Source organism: Salmo salar, chromosome ssa01 (genome assembly GCF_905237065.1).
Source record: "Salmo salar chromosome ssa01, Ssal_v3.1, whole genome shotgun sequence".
Taxonomy (NCBI): Eukaryota; Metazoa; Chordata; class Actinopteri; order Salmoniformes; family Salmonidae; genus Salmo; species Salmo salar.
Genome location: NC_059442.1, coordinates 6,310,258 through 6,330,764, shown reverse-complemented (window position 1 = coordinate 6,330,764; position 20,507 = coordinate 6,310,258). Strand labels below are relative to the sequence as shown.

Below are 20,507 nucleotides of genomic sequence, written 5' to 3'. Positions count from 1 at the left end.
TGCACTACGCTCTGGTCTAATGTAGTGCACTGGTCTAATGTAGTGCACTACACTCTGGTCTAATGTAGTGCACTACGCTCTGGTCTAATGTAGTGCACTACACTCTGGTCTAATGTAGTGCACTACGCTCTGGTCTAATGTAGTGCACTACATAGGGAATAGGGCTCTGGTCAAAAGTAGGACACGATGTAGAGAATAGGGTGCCATTTGGTACGCAACCAAACAGTGACAACAGGTCAAAGGTCAGGCTCTGGTACCTTGCGTCCATCTGGCTTGTCCACCAGAAAGACTTCGCTCCAGATCTGAATCCCTGTGGTCTCTCTCTCAGATCCACCTCTCCAGGAGAACCCTGTCAGAGGCTCCTCTGCCTCCCCCAGCCACTCCTCAGACGCCTGGGGAGTATGGACACAGATATAGCCCAGCATGAGTCAATACATAGATACAGGCCAGTCAATGATATATATATATACAGGTGAGTGAATTCAGAGACAAAATGCAGGGAAAAGACGGCACAGTTAAAATGCTTCTGGGAATGCACCAATACTCCCTAACCTAAATCACACATCATCCGATAATCTTCATCATCACATTATGTCACTGCAAGATGCTGATGGAAAGTTTACAGCATGTCGCTTTCATGCTGAGAGAATGGGTCCTAACCGGGTCAAAGGGACATGAACCCATGCCAGTCATGACATCACTGTGTTCGCTGAACAATAATACCACTTCCTGCATCACCCACTCACACTGGGTCTGGAGCTTAAGAACCACTATCTAACAAACACATCTGACCACCCAAAAAGTCTTAGCCAGCTGCACCACCCAAACGTCTTAGCCAGCTGCACCACCCAAACGTCTTAGCCAGCTGCACCACCCAAACGTCTTAGCCAGCTGCACCACCCAAAAGTCTTAGCCAGCTGCACCACCCAAACGTCTTAGCCAGCTGCACCACCCAAACGTCTTAGCCAGCTGCACCACCCAAACGTCTTAGCCAGCTGCACCACCCAAAAGTCTTAGCCAGCTGCACCACCCAAAATGCTGCTGCTACTCTCTGTTTATCATATATGCATAGTCACTTTAACTATACATTCATGTACATACTACCTCAATTGTCCCGACCAACCAGTGCTCCCGCACATTGGCTAACCGGGCTATCTGCATTGTGTCCCACCACCCACCCGCCAACCCCTCTTTTTACGCTACTGCAACTCTCTGTTCATCATATATGCATAGTCACTTTAACCATATCTACATGTACATACTACCTCAATCAGCCTGACTAACCAGTGTCTGTATGTAGCCTCGCTACTGTATATAGCCTCGCTACTGTATATAGCCTCTCTACTGTTATATAGCCTCTCTACTGTTATATAGCCTGTCTTTTTACTGTTGTTTTATTTCTTTACTTACCTATTGTTCACCTAATACCTTTTTTGCACTATTGGTTAGAGCCTGTAAGTAAGCATTTCACTGTTGTATTCGGCGCACGTGACAAATACACATTGATTTGATTTGATAATTTGGCAGCGTGGGTGGAGACATTTCAACCTGGAGTGAGGTTACCAATCCCCATCATTTACACAAGCATGACCTTTGAACTCACCTGGCTGTACATGTAACGCAGCATGAAGTCCATGAGGAAGGACTTGCCCTTGCGGAACGCCCCGGCCACAGATATGGCCACCACTTCCCTGTCCTGGACCTCTTCGGCCAATAGGATCCGGCTCAGCGCCGCCTCGTCCAGCTCAAAGGTGTGGTCGTCCTTGACAACCAGCACCTGGATGGGCCGCGCACTTCCATCAGGCTCCTCCTCCTCCGAGCTCCAGTCGTAGGTGGCTTTGTCTGTGAAGGACCCTGTCACATGATGGGGGATGTCACATGATGGGGGAGGGAATGTAAACATTTACATTTTAGTCATTTAGCAGACGCTCTTATCCAGAGCGACTTACAGTAGTGAATGCATACATTCCATACATTTTTTTTCCTTCTTCTCCGTAAAAATGAAAGAATATTGCACATCCTAGTTTGTAACGTTCCCAAGTGCAGCTGACATGGCTGTCTATTCCCCGTATAGTGCACAACTCTTGACCAGAGCCCTACTGTATGTGGGGCCATTTAGGATGCTCAGGTCAGCTGTTGTGCCCTGTCACACCCTGATCTGTTTCACCTGTCTTTGTGATTGTCTCCACCCCCCTCCAGGTGTCGCCCATCTTCCCCATTATCCCCTGTGTATTTATACCTGTGTTCTCTGTTTGTCTGTTGCCAGTTCGTCTTGTTTGTCAAGTTAACCAGCAGTTTTCGTCTCAACGCCTGCTGCTCCCCAGTCTCGCTTTTTTCCTCGCCCTCCTGGTTTTTGACCCTTGCCGATCCTGTCTCTGAGCCCGCTTGCCTGACCACTCTGCCTGCCCCTGAGCCTGCCTGACGTCCTGTACCTTTGCCCCACCTCTGGATTACCAACCTCTGCCTGACCTGAGCTTGCCTGCCATCTTGTACCTTTCCCCCACTACTCTGGTCATCGACCCCTGCCTGCCTTGACCTGTCGTTTTCCTGCCCTGTTGCCGTAATAAACATTGTTACTTCAACACAGTCTGCATCTGGGTCTTAACGTCAAACCTGATACCTATCACTTGCACAGAGGAGAGAGAGAAGCCTTCAAACCTGATACCTATCACTTGCACAGAGGAGAGAGAGAAGCCTTCAAACCTGATACCTATCTCTTGCACAGAGGAGAGAGAAGCCTTCAAACCTGATACCTATCACTTGCACAGAGGAGAGAGAGAAGCCTTCAAACCTGATACCTATCTCTTGCACAGAGGAGAGAGAAGCCTTCAAACCTGATACCAATCACTTGCACAGAGGAGAGAGAGAAGCCTTCAAACCTGATACCAATCACTTGCACAGAGGAGAGAGAAGCCTTCAAACCTGATACCTATCACTTGCACAGAGGAGAGAGAGAAGCCTTCAAACCTGATACCAATCACTTGCACAGAGGAGAGAGAAGCCTTCAAACCTGATACCTATCACTTGCACAGAGGAGAGAGAAGCCTTCAAACCTGATACCAATCACTTGCACAGAGGAGAGAGAAGCCTTCAAACCTGATACCTATCACTTGCACAGAGGAGAGAGAGAAGCCTTCAAACCTGATACCAATCACTTGCACAGAGGAGAGAGAAGCCTTCAAACCTGATACCTATCACTTGCACAGAGGAGAGAGAGAAGCCTTCAAACCTGATACCTATCTCTTGCACAGAGGAGAGAGAAGCCTTCAAACCTGATACCTATCTCTTGCACAGAGGAGAGAGAAGCCTTCAAACCTGATACCAATCACTTGCACAGAGGAGAGAGAGAAGCCTTCAAACCTGATACCTATCACTTGCACAGAGGAGAGAGAGAAGCCTTCAAACCTGATACCTATCTCTTGCACAGAGGAGAGAGAAGCCTTCAAACCTGATACCTATCACTTGCACAGAGGAGAGAGAGAAGCCTTCAAACCTGATACCTATCTCTTGCACAGAGGAGAGAGAGAAGCCTTCAAACCGGATACCAATCACTTGCACAGAGGAGAGAGAAGCCTTCAAACCTGATACCTATCACTTGCACAGAGGAGAGAGAAGCCTTCAAACCTGATACCTATCACTTGCACAGAGGAGAGAGAGAAGCCTTCAAACCTGAAACCAATCACTTGCACAGAGGAGAGAGAAGCCTTCAAACCGGATACCTATCACTTGCACAGAGGAGAGAGAAGCCTTCAAACCTGATACCTATCACTTGCACAGAGGAGAGAGAGAAGCCTTCAAACCTGATACCTATCACTTGCACAGAGGAGAGAGAGAAGCCTTCAAACCTGATACCTATCACTTGCACAGAGGAGAGAGAGAAGCCTTCAAACCTGATACCTATCTCTTGCACAGAGGAGAGAGAAGCCTTCAAACTTGATACCTATCACTTGCACAGAGGAGAGAGAGAAGCCTTCAAACCTGATACCTATCTCTTGCACAGAGGAGAGAGAAGCCTTTAAACCTGATACCTATCTCTTGCACAGAGGAGAGAGAAGCCTTCAAACCTGATACCAATCACTTGCACAGAGGAGAGAGAGAAGCCTTCAAACCTGATACCTATCACTTGCACAGAGGAGAGAGAGAGAAGCCTTCAAACCTGATACCTATCACTTGCACAGAGGAGAGAGAGAAGCCTTCAAACCTGATACCTATCACTTGCACAGAGGAGAGAGAAGCCTTCAAACCTGATACCTATCACTTACACAGAGGAGAGAGAGAAGCCTTCAAACCTGATACCTATCACTTGCACAGAGGAGAGAGAGAAGCCTTCAAACCTGATACCTATCTCTTGCACAGAGGAGAGAGAGAAGCCTTCAAACCTGATACCAATCACTTGCACAGAGGAGAGAGAAGCCTTCAAACCTGATACCTATCACTTGCACAGAGGAGAGAGAGAAGCCTTCAAACCTGATACCTATCACTTGCACAGAGGAGAGAGAGAAGCCTTCAAACCTGATACCTATCACTTGCACAGAGGAGAGAGAGAAGCCTTCAAACCTGATACCTATCACTTGCACAGAGGAGAGAGAGAAGCCTTCAAACCTGATACCTATCACTTGCACAGAGGAGAGAGAGAAGCCTTCAAACCTGATACCTATCTCTTGCACAGAGGAGAGAGAAGCCTTCAAACTTGATACCTATCACTTGCACAGAGGAGAGAGAGAAGCCTTCAAACCTGATACCTATCTCTTGCACAGAGGAGAGAGAAGCCTTTAAACCTGATACCTATCTCTTGCACAGAGGAGAGAGAAGCCTTCAAACCTGATACCAATCACTGGCACAGAGGAGAGAGAGAAGCCTTCAAACCTGATACCTATCACTTGCAAAGAGGAGAGAGAGAGAAGCCTTCAAACCTGATACCTATCACTTGCACAGAGGAGAGAGAGAAGCCTTCAAACCTGATACCTATCACTTGCACAGAGGAGAGAGAAGCCTTCAAACCTGATACCTTTTACTTACACAGAGGAGAGAGAAAAGCCTTCAAACCTGAAACCAATCACTTGCACAGAGGAGAGAGAAGCCTTCAAACCGGATACCTATCACTTGCACAGAGGAGAGAGAAGCCTTCAAACCTGATACCTATCACTTGCACAGAGGAGAGAGAGAAGCCTTCAAACCTGATACCTATCACTTGCACAGAGGAGAGAGAGAAGCCTTCAAACCTGATACCTATCACTTGCACAGAGGAGAGAGAGAAGCCTTCAAACCTGATACCTATCTCTTGCACAGAGGAGAGAGAAGCCTTCAAACTTGATACCTATCACTTGCACAGAGGAGAGAGAGAAGCCTTCAAACCTGATACCTATCTCTTGCACAGAGGAGAGAGAAGCCTTTAAACCTGATACCTATCTCTTGCACAGAGGAGAGAGAAGCCTTCAAACCTGATACCAATCACTTGCACAGAGGACAGAGAGAAGCCTTCAAACCTGATACCTATCACTTGCACAGAGGAGAGAGAGAGAAGCCTTCAAACCTGATACCTATCACTTGCACAGAGGAGAGAGAGAAGCCTTCAAACCTGATACCTATCACTTGCACAGAGGAGAGAGAAGCCTTCAAACCTGATACCTATCACTTACACAGAGGAGAGAGAGAAGCCTTCAAACCTGATACCTATCACTTGCACAGAGGAGAGAGAGAAGCCTTCAAACCTGATACCTATCTCTTGCACAGAGGAGAGAGAGAAGCCTTCAAACCTGATACCAATCACTTGCACAGAGGAGAGAGAAGCCTTCAAACCTGATACCTATCACTTGCACAGAGGAGAGAGAGAAGCCTTCAAACCTGATACCTATCACTTGCACAGAGGAGAGAGAGAAGCCTTCAAACCTGATACCTATCACTTGCACAGAGGAGAGAGAGAAGCCTTCAAACCTGATACCTATCACTTGCACAGAGGAGAGAGAGAAGCCTTCAAACCTGATACCTATCACTTGCACAGAGGAGAGAGAGAAGCCTTCAAACCTGATACCTATCTCTTGCACAGAGGAGAGAGAAGCCTTCAAACTTGATACCTATCACTTGCACAGAGGAGAGAGAGAAGCCTTCAAACCTGATACCTATCTCTTGCACAGAGGAGAGAGAAGCCTTTAAACCTGATACCTATCTCTTGCACAGAGGAGAGAGAAGCCTTCAAACCTGATACCAATCACTTGCACAGAGGAGAGAGAGAAGCCTTCAAACCTGATACCAATCACTTGCACAGAGGAGAGAGAGAAGCCTTCAAACCTGATACCTATCACTTGCAAAGAGGAGAGAGAGAGAAGCCTTCAAACCTGATACCTATCACTTGCACAGAGGAGAGAGAGAAGCCTTCAAACCTGATACCTATCACTTGCACAGAGGAGAGAGAAGCCTTCAAACCTGATACCTTTTACTTACACAGAGGAGAGAGAAAAGCCTTCAAACCTGATACCTATCACTTGCACAGAGGAGAGAGAGAAGCCTTCAAACCTGATACCTATCTCTTGCACAGAGGAGAGAGAGAAGCCTTCAAACCTGATACCAATCACTTGCACAGAGGAGAGAGAAGCCTTCAAACCTGATACCTATCACTTGCACAGAGGAGAGAGAGAAGCCTTCAAACCTGATACCTATCACTTGCACAGAGGAGAGAGAGAAGCCTTCAAACCTGATACCTATCTCTTGCACAGAGGAGAGAGAAGCCTTCAAACCTGATACCAATCACTTGCACAGAGGAGAGAGAAGCCTTCAAACCTGATACCTATCACTTGCACAGAGGAGAGAGAAGCCTTCAAACCTGATACCTATCACTTGCACAGAGGAGAGAGAGAAGCCTTCAAACCTGATACCTATCTCTTGCACAGAGGAGAGAGAGAAGCCTTCAAACCTGATACCAATCACTTGCACAGAGGAGAGAGAAGCCTTCAAACCTGATACCTATCACTTGCACAGAGGAGAGAGAGAAGCCTTCAAACCTGATACCTATCACTTGCACAGAGGAGAGAGAGAAGCCTTCAAACCTGATACCTATCACTTGCACAGAGGAGAGAGATAAGCATTCAAACCTGATACCTATCTCTTGCACAGAGGAGAGAGAAGCCTTCAAACCTGATACCTATCACTTGCACAGAGGAGAGAGAGAAGCCTTCAAACCTGATACCTATCTCTTGCACAGAGGAGAGAGAAGCCTTCAAACCTGATACCTATCTCTTGCACAGAGGAGAGAGAGAAGCCTTCAAACCTGATACAAATCACTTGCACAGAGGAGAGAGAGAAGCCTTCAAACCTGATACCTATCACTTGCACAGAGGAGAGAGAGAAGCCTTCAAACCTGATACCTATCTCTTGCACAGAGGAGAGAGAGAAGCCTTCAAACCTGATACCTATCACTTGCACAGAGGAGAGAGAGAAGCCTTCAAACCTGATACCTATCACTTGCACAGAGGAGAGAGAGAAGCCTTCAAACCTGATACCTATCTCTTGCACAGAGGAGAGAGAAGCCTTCAAACCTGATACCAATCACTTGCACAGAGGAGAGAGAAGCCTTCAAACCTGATACCTATCACTTGCACAGAGGAGAGAGAGAAGCCTTCAAACCTGATACCTATCTCTTGCACAGAGGAGAGAGAGAAGCCTTCAAACCTGATACCAATCACTTGCACAGAGGAGAGAGAGAAGCCTTCAAACCTGATACCTATCTCTTGCACAGAGGAGAGAGAGAAGCCTTCAAACCTGATACCTATCTCTTGCACAGAGGAGAGAGAAGCCTTCAAACTTGATACCTATCACTTGCACAGAGGAGAGAGAGAAGCCTTCAAACCTGATACCTATCTCTTGCACAGAGGAGAGAGAAGCCTTTAAACCTGATACCTATCTCTTGCACAGAGGAGAGAGAAGCCTTCAAACCTGATACCAATCACTTGCACAGAGGAGAGAGAGAAGCCTTCAAACCTGATACCTATCACTTGCACAGAGGAGAGAGAGAGAAGCCTTCAAACCTGATACCTATCACTTGCACAGAGGAGAGAGAGAAGCCTTCAAACCTGATACCTATCACTTGCACAGAGGAGAGAGAAGCCTTCAAACCTGATACCTATCACTTACACAGAGGAGAGAGAGAAGCCTTCAAACCTGATACCTATCACTTGCACAGAGGAGAGAGAGAAGCCTTCAAACCTGATACCTATCTCTTGCACAGAGGAGAGAGAGAAGCCTTCAAACCTGATACCAATCACTTGCACAGAGGAGAGAGAAGCCTTCAAACCTGATACCTATCACTTGCACAGAGGAGAGAGAGAAGCCTTCAAACCTGATACCTATCACTTGCACAGAGGAGAGAGAGAAGCCTTCAAACCTGATACCTATCACTTGCACAGAGGAGAGAGAGAAGCCTTCAAACCTGATACCTATCACTTGCACAGAGGAGAGAGAGAAGCCTTCAAACCTGATACCTATCACTTGCACAGAGGAGAGAGAGAAGCCTTCAAACCTGATACCTATCTCTTGCACAGAGGAGAGAGAAGCCTTCAAACTTGATACCTATCACTTGCACAGAGGAGAGAGAGAAGCCTTCAAACCTGATACCTATCTCTTGCACAGAGGAGAGAGAAGCCTTTAAACCTGATACCTATCTCTTGCACAGAGGAGAGAGAAGCCTTCAAACCTGATACCAATCACTTGCACAGAGGAGAGAGAGAAGCCTTCAAACCTGATACCTATCACTTGCAAAGAGGAGAGAGAGAGAAGCCTTCAAACCTGATACCTATCACTTGCACAGAGGAGAGAGAGAAGCCTTCAAACCTGATACCTATCACTTGCACAGAGGAGAGAGAAGCCTTCAAACCTGATACCTTTTACTTACACAGAGGAGAGAGAAAAGCCTTCAAACCTGATACCTATCACTTGCACAGAGGAGAGAGAGAAGCCTTCAAACCTGATACCTATCTCTTGCACAGAGGAGAGAGAGAAGCCTTCAAACCTGATACCAATCACTTGCACAGAGGAGAGAGAAGCCTTCAAACCTGATACCTATCACTTGCACAGAGGAGAGAGAGAAGCCTTCAAACCTGATACCTATCACTTGCACAGAGGAGAGAGAGAAGCCTTCAAACCTGATACCTATCTCTTGCACAGAGGAGAGAGAAGCCTTCAAACCTGATACCAATCACTTGCACAGAGGAGAGAGAAGCCTTCAAACCTGATACCTATCACTTGCACAGAGGAGAGAGAAGCCTTCAAACCTGATACCTATCACTTGCACAGAGGAGAGAGAGAAGCCTTCAAACCTGATACCTATCTCTTGCACAGAGGAGAGAGAGAAGCCTTCAAACCTGATACCAATCACTTGCACAGAGGAGAGAGAAGCCTTCAAACCTGATACCTATCACTTGCACAGAGGAGAGAGAGAAGCCTTCAAACCTGATACCTATCACTTGCACAGAGGAGAGAGAGAAGCCTTCAAACCTGATACCTATCACTTGCACAGAGGAGAGAGATAAGCATTCAAACCTGATACCTATCTCTTGCACAGAGGAGAGAGAAGCCTTCAAACCTGATACCTATCACTTGCACAGAGGAGAGAGAGAAGCCTTCAAACCTGATACCTATCTCTTGCACAGAGGAGAGAGAAGCCTTCAAACCTGATACCTATCTCTTGCACAGAGGAGAGAGAGAAGCCTTCAAACCTGATACAAATCACTTGCACAGAGGAGAGAGAGAAGCCTTCAAACCTGATACCTATCACTTGCACAGAGGAGAGAGAGAAGCCTTCAAACCTGATACCTATCTCTTGCACAGAGGAGAGAGAGAAGCCTTCAAACCTGATACCTATCACTTGCACAGAGGAGAGAGAGAAGCCTTCAAACCTGATACCTATCACTTGCACAGAGGAGAGAGAGAAGCCTTCAAACCTGATACCAATCACTTGCACAGAGGAGAGAGAAGCCTTCAAACCTGATACCTATCTCTTGCACAGAGGAGAGAGAAGCCTTCAAACCTGATACCAATCACTTGCACAGAGGAGAGAGAAGCCTTCAAACTTGATACCTATCACTTGCACAGAGGAGAGAGAGAAGCCTTCAAACCTGATACCTATCTCTTGCACAGAGGAGAGAGAAGCCTTCAAACCTGATACCTATCACTTGCACAGAGGAGAGAGAGAAGCCTTCAAACCTGATACCTATCTCTTGCACAGAGGAGAGAGAAGCCTTCAAACCTGATACCTATCACTTGCACAGAGGAGAGAGAGAAGCCTTCAAACCTGATACCTATCAATTGCACAGAGGAGAGAGAGAAGCCTTCAAACCTGATACCAATCACTTGCACAGAGGAGAGAGAAGCCTTCAAACCTGATACCTATCACTTGCACAGAGGAGATAGAGAAGCCTTCAAACCTGATACCAATCACTTGCACAGAGGAGAGAGAAGCCTTCAAACCTGATACCTATCACTTGCACAGAGGAGAGAGAAGCCTTCAAACCTGATACCTATCTCTTGCACAGAGGAGAGAGAGAAGCCTTCAAACCTGATACCAATCACTTGCACAGAGAAGCCTTCAAACCTGATACCTATCACTTGCACAGAGGAGAGAAAGAAGCCTTCAAACCTGATACCTATCACTTGCACAGAGCGGAGAGAGAAGCCTTCAAACCTGATACCTATCACTTGCACAGAGGAGAGAGAGAAGCCTTCAAACCTGATACCTATCTCTTGCACAGAGGAGAGAGAAGCCTTCAAACCTGATACCTATCACTTGCACAGAGGAGAGAGAGAAGCCTTCAAACCTGATACCTATCTCTTGCACAGAGGAGAGAGAAGCCTTCAAACCTGATACCTATCTCTTGCACAGAGGAGAGAGAAGCCTTCAAACCTGATACCAATCACTTGCACAGAGGAGAGAGAGAAGCCTTCAAACCTGATACCTATCACTTGCACAGAGGAGAGAGAGAAGCCTTCAAACCTGATACCTATCACTTGCACAGAGGAGAGAGAGAAGCCTTCAAACCTGATACCTATCACTTGCACAGAGGAGAGAGAGAAGCCTTCAAACCTGATACCTATCACTTGCACAGAGGAGAGAGAGAAGCCTTCAAACCTGATACCTATCACTTGCACAGAGGAGAGAGAGAAGCCTTCAAACCTGATACCTATCACTTGCACAGAGGAGAGAGAGAAGCCTTCAAACCTGATACCAATCACTTGCACAGAGGAGAGAGAAGCCTTCAAACCTGATACCTATCACTTGCACAGAGGAGAGAGAGAAGCCTTCAAACCTGATACCTATCTCTTGCACAGAGGAGAGAGAAGCCTTCAAACCTGATACCTATCTCTTGCACAGAGGAGAGAGAAGCCTTCAAACCTGATACCAATCACTTGCACAGAGGAGAGAGAGAAGCCTTCAAACTGATACCTATCACTTGCACAGAGGAGAGAGAGAAGCCTTCAAACCTGATACCTATCATTTGCACAGAGGAGAGAGAGAAGCCTTCAAACCTGATACCTATCACTTGCACAGAGGAGAGAGAGAAGCGTTCAAACCTGATACCTATCACTTGCACAGAGGAGAGAGAGAAACCTTCAAACCTGATACCTATCTCTTGCACAGAGGAGAGAGAAGCCTTCAAACCTGATACCTATCTCTTGCACAGAGGAGAGAGAAGCCTTCAAACCTGATACCAATCACTTGCACAGAGGAGAGAGAGAAGCCTTCAAACCTGATACCTATCACTTGCACAGAGGAGAGAGAGAAGCCTTCAAACCTGATACCTATCACTTGCACAGAGGAGAGAGAGAAGCCTTCAAACCTGATACCTATCACTTGCACAGAGGAGAGAGAGAAGCCTTCAAACCTGATACCTATCACTTGCACAGAGGAGACAGAGAAGCCTTCAAACCTGATACCTATCACTTGCACAGAGGAGAGAGAGAAGCCTTCAAACCTGATACCTATCTCTTGCACAGAGGAGAGAGAGAAGCCTTCAAACCTGATACCAATCACTAGCACAGAGGAGAGAGAAGCCTTCAAACCTGATACTTATCACTTGCACAGAGGAGAGAGAGAAGCCTTCAAACCTGATACCTATCTCTTGCACAGGGGAGAGAGAAGCCTTCAAACCTGATACCTATCTCTTGCACAGAGGAGAGAGAAGCCTTCAAACCTGATACCAATCACTTGCACAGAGGAGAGAGAGAAGCCTTCAAACTGATACCTATCACTTGCACAGAGGAGAGAGAGAAGCCTTCAAACCTGATACCTATCATTTGCACAGAGGAGAGAGAGAAGCCTTCAAACCTGATACCTATCACTTGCACAGAGGAGAGAGAGAAGCCTTCAAACCTGATACCTATCACTTGCACAGAGGAGAGAGAGAAGCCTTCAAACCTGATACCTATCACTTGCACAGAGGAGAGAGAGAAGCCTTCAAACCTGATACCTATCTCTTGCACAGAGGAGAGAGAGAAGCCTTCAAACCTGATACCAATCACTTGCACAGAGGAGAGAGAAGCCTTCAAACCTGATACCTATCACTTGCACAGAGGAGAGAGAAGCCTTCAAACCTGATACCTATCACTTGCACAGAGGAGAGAGAGAAGCCTTCAAACCTGATACCAATCACTTGCACAGAGGAGAGAGAAGCCTTCAAACCTGATACCTATCACTTGCACAGAGGAGAGAGAAGCCTTCAAACCTGATACCTATCACTTGCACAGAGGAGAGAGAGAAGCCTTCAAACCTGATACCTATCTCTTGCACAGAGGAGAGAGAGAAGCCTTCAAACCTGATACCTATCACTTGCACAGAGGAGAGAGAGAAGCCTTCAAACCTGATACCTATCTCTTGCACAGAGGAGAGAGAGAAGCCTTCAAACCTGATACCAATCACTTGCACAGAGGAGAGAGAAGCCTTCAAACCTGATACCTATCACTTGCACAGAGGAGAGAGAGAAGCCTTCAAACCTGATACCTATCACTTGCACAGAGGAGAGAGAAGCCTTCAAACCTGATACCTATCACTTGCACAGAGGAGAGAGAGAAGCCTTCAAACCTGATACCTATCACTTGCACAGAGGAGAGAGAGAAGCCTTCAAACCTGATACCTATCTCTTGCACAGAGGAGAGAGAAGCCTTCAAACCTTATACCAATCACTTGCACAGAGGAGAGAGAAGCCTTCAAACCTGATACCTATCACTTGCACAGAGGAGAGAGAAGCCTTCAAACCTGATACCTATCACTTGCACAGAGGAGAGAGAGAAGCCTTCAAACCTGATACATATCTCTTGCACAGAGGAGAGAGAGAAGCCTTCAAACCTGATACCAATCACTTGCACAGAGGAGAGAGAAGCCTTCAAACCTGATACCTATCACTTGCACAGAGGAGAGAGAAGCCTTCAAACCTGATACCTATCACTTGCACAGAGGAGAGAGAGAAGCCTTCAAACCTGATACCTATCTCTTGCACAGAGGAGAGAGAAGCCTTCAAACCTGATACCAATCACTTGCACAGAGGAGAGAGAAGCCTTCAAACCTGATACCTATCACTTGCACAGAGGAGAGAGAGAAGCCTTCAAACCTGATACCTATCACTTGCACAGAGGAGAGAGAGAAGCCTTCAAACCTGATACCTATCACTTGCACAGAGGAGAGAGAGAAGCCTTCAAACCTGATACCTATCTCTTGCACAGAGGAGAGAGAGAAGCCTTCAAACCTGATACCTATCACTTGCACAGAGGAGAGAGAGAAGCCTTCAAACCTGATACCTATCACTTGCACAGAGGAGAGAGAGAAGCCTTCAAACCTGATACCTATCACTTGCACAGAGGAGAGAGAGAAGCCTTCAAACCTGATACCTATCACTTGCACAGAGGAGAGAGAGAAGCCTTCAAACCTGATACCTATCACTTGCACAGAGGAGAGAGAGAAGCCTTCAAACCTGATACCTATCTCTTGCACAGAGGAGAGAGAGAAGCCTTCAAACCTGATACCATTCACTTGCACAGAGGAGAGAGAAGCCTTCAAACCTGATACCTATCACTTGCACAGAGGAGAGAGAGAAGCCTTCAAACCTGATACCTATCACTTGCACAGAGAGAGAGAGAAGCCTTCAAACCTGATACCTATCACTTGCACAGAGGAGAGAGAGAAGCCTTCAAACCTGATACCTATCTCTTGCACAGAGGAGAGAGAAGCCTTCAAACCTGATACCAATCACTTGCACAGAGGAGAGAGAAGCCTTCAAACCTGATACCTATCACTTGCACAGAGGAGAGAGAAGCCTTCAAACCTGATACCTATCACTTGCACAGAGGAGAGAGAGAAGCCTTCAAACCTGATACCTATCACTTGCACAGAGGAGAGAGAGAAGCCTTCAAACCTGATACCTATCACTTGCACAGAGGAGAGAGAGAAGCCTTCAAACCTGATACCTATCACTTGCACAGAGGAGAGAGAAGCCTTCAAACCTGATAGTGCCCTATAGGAAATAGGATGCCATTTCTGACATAACTGCACACTCTATAATACCCCTAGTTATCGGAAATGGAGAAATACTTTATATCCTGTAAACAGAGAAAGAATAAGCTGCAAAGAGGATGCCATCAAAGCGTACAAAATTGATCATTTGATACTTTACAGACATAGTCTAATTTTATTTTAACTGATTTACAGCAGGAAACTCAACCCAAACAATACACCATTCACAGTATACTGTGTGCGAATGTAATTAAAATACGGAAATGACCACTTTTAGTAATGACAGGCCGTGTTAGAGGCTTGTTAATACCATAATAGCTGTCTATCTGGTGGTTAACACACTGATATCATCTCATCCCATATAGGCTGTTTACCAAAAGGCACCCTCTTCCTTACATCGTGCACTACATTTGACCAGAGCCCCATGTGCCTTGGTCACAAGTAGTGCACTACAGAGGGAATATAGTGCTATTTGGGATGCAACCCATGTGCATTTGGACTGGCAGAGAGAGAGAGAGAGAGAGAGAGAGAGAGAGAGAGAGAGAGAGAGAGAGAGAGAGAGAGAGAGAGAGAGAGAGAGAGAGAGAAGCTTTCCTTTCCGGGAAGGCAGTGACTCAGTCTGCCTACAATCTGCCTGCCTCTCCATAGTCTCCAGAGGCCCGCCTCTCCACAGTCTCCAATCTGCCTGCCTCTCCACAGTCTCCAATCTACCTGCCTCTCCACAGTCTCCAATCTGCCTGCCTCTCCACAGTCTCCAAACTGCCTGCCTCTCCACAGTCTCCAATCTGCCTGCCTCTCCACATTCTCCAATCTGCCTGCCTCTCCACAGTCTCCAATCCACCTGCCTCTCCACAGTCTCCAATCTGCCTGCCTCTCCACAGTCTCCAAACTGCCTGCCTCTCCACAGTCTCCAAACTGCCTGCCTCTCCACAGTCTCCAAACTGCCTGCCTCTACACATTCTCCAATCTGCCTGCCTCTCCACAATCTCCAATCTGCCTGCCTCTCCACAGTCTCCAATCTACCTGCCTCTCCACAGGCTCCAATCTACCTGCCTCTCCACAGTCTCCAATCTACCTGCCTCTCCACAGTCTCCAATCTGCCTGCCTCTCCACAGTCTCCAATCTGCCTGCCTCTCCACAGTCTCCAATCTACCTGCCTCTCCACAGTCTCCAATCTACCTGCCTCTCCACAGTCTCCAACTACCTGCCTCTCCACAGTCTCCAATCTACCTGCCTCTCCACAGTCTCCAATCTACCTGCCTCTCCACAGTCTCCAATCTACCTGCCTCTCCACAGTCTCCAATCTGCCTGCCTCTCCAGAGTCTCCAATCGACCTGCCTCTCCACAGTCTCCAATCTACCTGCCTCTCCACAGTCTCCAATCTACCTGCCTCTCCACAGTCTCCAATCTACCTGCCTCTCCACAGTCTCCAGAGGCCTGGTGGTTGTGTAGGCTGCAAAATCCTAGCTGGTCTAGTGTACTAACAGGGAGAAGACTGAGGGACATAGAGTCACGGTATGGTGTTGGTGGCTGTCTATCGGTGTGTATGGTTGACAATAGCCAATATTTCCTCATGTTCCTTCCTGGAAGTAATGTCTTGGGTTAGCATGAACAGGTTAGCTTGCTGCTAACACAGAGAAGGGTTGATAGATAGATTGTTGTCGGAGAGAGAGAGGACGTGTTCTAAGGATATCATCACCCACAACTACTCCAAGCTCTAATTCTGCATTTGTAAAATCAGATGACGTAAGAGATGAGAGATTTGTATGACATAACAAACATAGCAAGGCTTATCCCAAAATGGCACCCTATTCCCTATTGAAGTGCACTACGTTACATACTAGCCCTATTGGACCCTGGTCAAAGGTAGTGCACTACATAGGGAATAGGGTGCCATTTGGGACGGAGCCCAAGTCACATTAAGCCAAAACTGACTAATACTTTAGGTGGGAAGGGACTGTTTTGGAGCATTAAAATTAATGAAGGGTGCAGAATACAGTTAATAATTTAAACAGTTTTATCCTCCGATGTTTCTCAGGTCTGGACGAGACTGAGGCATGTATTTATTCTCACTAACAAAAGGCCATAGCAACGATGCCTGTCCGAAATTAACAGACAAACTTGTTCTCTCCACATAAATGTTATTTATTTATTTATTTATTTAACCTTTATTTAGCTAGTCAAGTCAGTTAAGAATAAATTCTTATTTTACAATGACGGCCTACCCCGGCCAAATCCTAACCCGGACGACGCTGGGCCAACTGTACGCCGCCCTATGGGACTCCCAATCACGGCCGGTTGTGATACAGCCTGGAATCAAACCAGGGTCTGTAGTGACACCTCTAGCACTGAGATGCAGTGCCTTAGACCGCTGAACCAGGGTCTGTAGTGACGCCTCTAGCACTGAGATGCAGTGCCTTAGACCGCTGAACCAGGGTCTGTAGTGACGCCTCTAGCACTGAGATGCAGTGCCTTAGACCGCTGAACCAGGGTCTGTAGTGATGCCTCTAGCACTGAGATGCAGTGCCTTAGACCGCTGAACCAGGGTCTGTAGTGACGCCTCTAGCACTGAGATGCAGTGCCTTAGACCGCTGAACCAGGGTCTGTAGTGACACCTCTAGCACTGAGATGCAGTGCCTTAGACCACTGAACCAGGGTCTGTAGTGACACCTCTAGCACTGAGATGCAGTGCCTTAGACCACTGCGCCACTCTGGAACCCAATGCTACATCCCAAATCCCTATTTCCTATGTAGTGCATTACTTTCGACCAGGGCCCCTATTCCCTATGTAGTGCATTACTTTTGACCAGGGACCCTATTCCCTATGTAGTGCACTACTTTTGACCATGGACAAGGGCCCAAATGACACCCTATTTCCTATGTAGTGCACTACTTTTGACCAGGGACCCTATTCCCTATGTAGTGCACTACTTTTGACCAGGGACCCTATTCCCTATGTAGTGCACTTCTTTTGACCAGGGACCCTATTCCCTATGTAGTGCACTACTTTTGACCAGGGACCCTATTCCCTATGTAGTCCATTACTTTCGACCAGGGCCCACAGGGAAATAGGGTGCCATTTGGGCCCTTGTCCATGGTCAAAAGAAGTGCACCACATAGGGAATAGGGTCCCTGGTCAAAAGTAGTGCACTACATTACATACTAGCCCTATGGACCCTGGTCAAAAGTAGCACACTACATAGGGAATAGGGTCCCTGGTCAAAAGTAGTGCACTACATTACATACTAGCCCTATGGACCCTGGTCAAAAGTAGCACACTACATAGGGAACAGGGTGCCATTTGGGATACAAACCTAACCTCCAGACTAGCTGCTCCTTGTTCCTCCTGTTCCAGAGCAGCTTCAGACATCAGTAGATCCAGAGTCTAGGTCTACTCTACGGTAAATGTAACTAGGTCAATGCTTATTGTTGCTCAGTTCTCTTTGATAATAACCAATAGCATTTCATACCACCCTATATGGTTTCCAACCCAGCCTTCTTAGCTATCATAATATGCTACATTATGCCTGACAGCTCTTAGTCTGTCTAATGACGATGGTTATAACAAGCTCGTTTTAACTATGTGATAACAGACCCAAATTATATGGCACAATTGGTGTTTATCAAACAGATATGAGAAAAACACCAATAGAAAAACAAAGAGATACATGTCGATAGCTGTGAGTGAAATGTAAAATGTAGGACGATGTAATCTGTTTTCTTCAGGTCCACCCATACCCTCTATAGCCTGTAGCATCGCCTTCACAGGTATTTAATTATCCAATTCTGGTTCATTCTAGAGTTGTGTTTGTACTGCTGTCTTTCGTTATTCTATACCAGAATAATTCCAAAGGGTGCGTGGATCTGGGTGCTTAGACAGACGCTGCACTGGCCTGTAGATTGAATATAGTAGGCGCTTGGCTTGGGTTTATATTAGTTTATCAGTGGGGCTTGGTTGGGTCTGGTCCAGCCTAGCGTTTCTGCTGTGGTTCAGAATTGAATAGATATATAATAACGATTTGTTCTGACAACAACATGCAAATATGACAACGACTGCTACATCATGATTCATGCACAAACATCCCGTTCAGCTGCATTGCTGAGACTCTCCGTAGCCTAGTGAATCCCTTATTATGCGGTCTACAGACGACCAATGTAGTTGTCTTCGTAATTATGAACCACTCACCCCAGCTGTCTCTGTCTTTACGGTTTCTCGCCATGGTGTTCCTTTCTGTTGACTGTACGTGCATTCCTAAACGGCTGTCATGTAGACACCGGAGCAATTGAAGAACCTATTAAATCCGACACCGAGGAGAATGCTCATAAAAGGGAGGATGCTGAAGCTGACCGGAGTTGGATGTGCAGTATTTCTATCCGCCGCCAGTAGGTGCTGTTTCAATGGTTGTCGTTTTTTATTGGGGGACGTTATAAAGATACTATATATATATATTCAAGGGTTTTTCTTTATTTGTACTATTTTCTACATTGTAGAATACTAGTGAAGACATCAACACCATGAAATGACACACATGGAATCAAAAAAGTGTTAAAAAATATCAAAATATATTTTGTTTTTGAGATTCTTGAAATAGCCACCCATGATGACAGCTTTGCACACTCTTGGCATTCTCTCAACCAGCTTCATGAGGTAGTCACATGGAATGTGTTTCAATTAACAGGTGTGCCTTCTTAAAAGTTAATTTTTTGAATTTCTTTCCTTCTTAATGCGTTTGAGCCAATCAGTTGTGTTGTGACAAGGTAGGGGTGGTATACAGAAGATAGTCCTATTTGGTAAAAGACCAAGTCCATATTACGGAAAGAACAGCTCAAATAAGCAAAGAGAAACGACAGTCCATCATTACTTTAAGACATGAAGATCAGTCAATACGGAACATTTCAAGAACTTTAAAAGTTTCTTCAAGTGCTGTCGCAAAAACCATAAAGTGTTATGACGAAACTGGCTCTCATGATGATGTCAGGCGGTGGTTAACTGGTGCAGTGGATCAGGCGCAGGAGAGCAGAAATGAGTGTATAAGGTATTTAATTCCACGACAGCACCAGACAATACTCAAAGTGCGGAGGAATACCGGTCACTCGAAAATAACGGGCGTAAATACATAACCCGGCAAACATAACCAGCCGACAAGTACCGCCATGAACAATCAATAAACACTAAACATGTGGGAAACAGAGGGTTAAATAATGAACATGTAATTGGGGAATAGAAACCAGATGTGTAGAAAACAAAGACAAAACAAATAGAAAATGAAAAAGTGGATCGGCGATGAGCTAAAAGACCGGTGACGTCAAACGCCGTACGCCGCCCGAACAAGGAGAGGGACCGACTTCGGCGGAAGTCGTGACAGAGGACCGCCACAGGAAAGGAAGAGCCAAAGTTTCCTCTGCTGCAGAGGATCAGTTCATTAGAGTTACCAGCCTCAGAAATTGCAGGCCAAATAAAATGCTTCACAGAGTTCAAGTAACAGACTCATGTCAACATCAACTGTTCAGAGGAGACTGCGTGAATCAGGCCTTCATGGTCGAACTGCTGCAAAGAAACCACTACTAGAAACCACTAAGAAGAAGAAACTTGCTTGAGTCAAGTAACACGAGCAATGGACATTAGACCAGTGGAAATCTGTTCTTTGGTCTAGAGTCCAAATTGGAGATTTTTGGTTCAAACCGCTGTGTCTTTGTGAGATGCAGTGTGGGTGGACAGATGATCTCTGCATGTGTATTTCCCACCGTGAAGCATGGAGGAGGAGGAGTTATGGTGTGGGGGTGCTTTGCTGGTGACACTGTCTGTGATTTATTTAGATTTCAAGGCACACTTAACCAGCATGGCTACCACAGCATTCTGCAGCGATACGCCATCCCATCTGGTTTGGGCTTAGTGGGACTATCATTTGTTTTTCAACAGGACAATGACCCAACACACCTCCAGGCTGTGTAAGGGCTATTTGACCAAGAAGGAGAGTGATGGAGTGCTGCATCATATGACCTGGCCACCACAATA

At 46.4% G+C, this 20,507-nt stretch overlaps 1 protein-coding gene across 1 annotated transcript in view; it reads right to left on the bottom strand.

Annotated features, from left to right (window-relative positions):
* atl1 (atlastin GTPase 1) overlaps positions 1–18,856 on the bottom strand; it is a 47,112-nt gene extending 28,256 nt beyond the window's left edge. Inside the window, exons 1-3 of the mRNA XM_014194332.2 lie at positions 18,678–18,856; positions 1,604–1,854; positions 258–392 (exon numbers count right to left, since the gene is read on the bottom strand). Of these exons, the coding sequence (XP_014049807.1) occupies positions 258–392; positions 1,604–1,854; positions 18,678–18,741 (450 nt within the window). The 5' untranslated portion in view covers positions 18,742–18,856. The remainder of the gene's footprint in view (positions 1–257; positions 393–1,603; positions 1,855–18,677) is intronic.
* Positions 18,857–20,507: the final 1,651 nt, after the last annotated feature.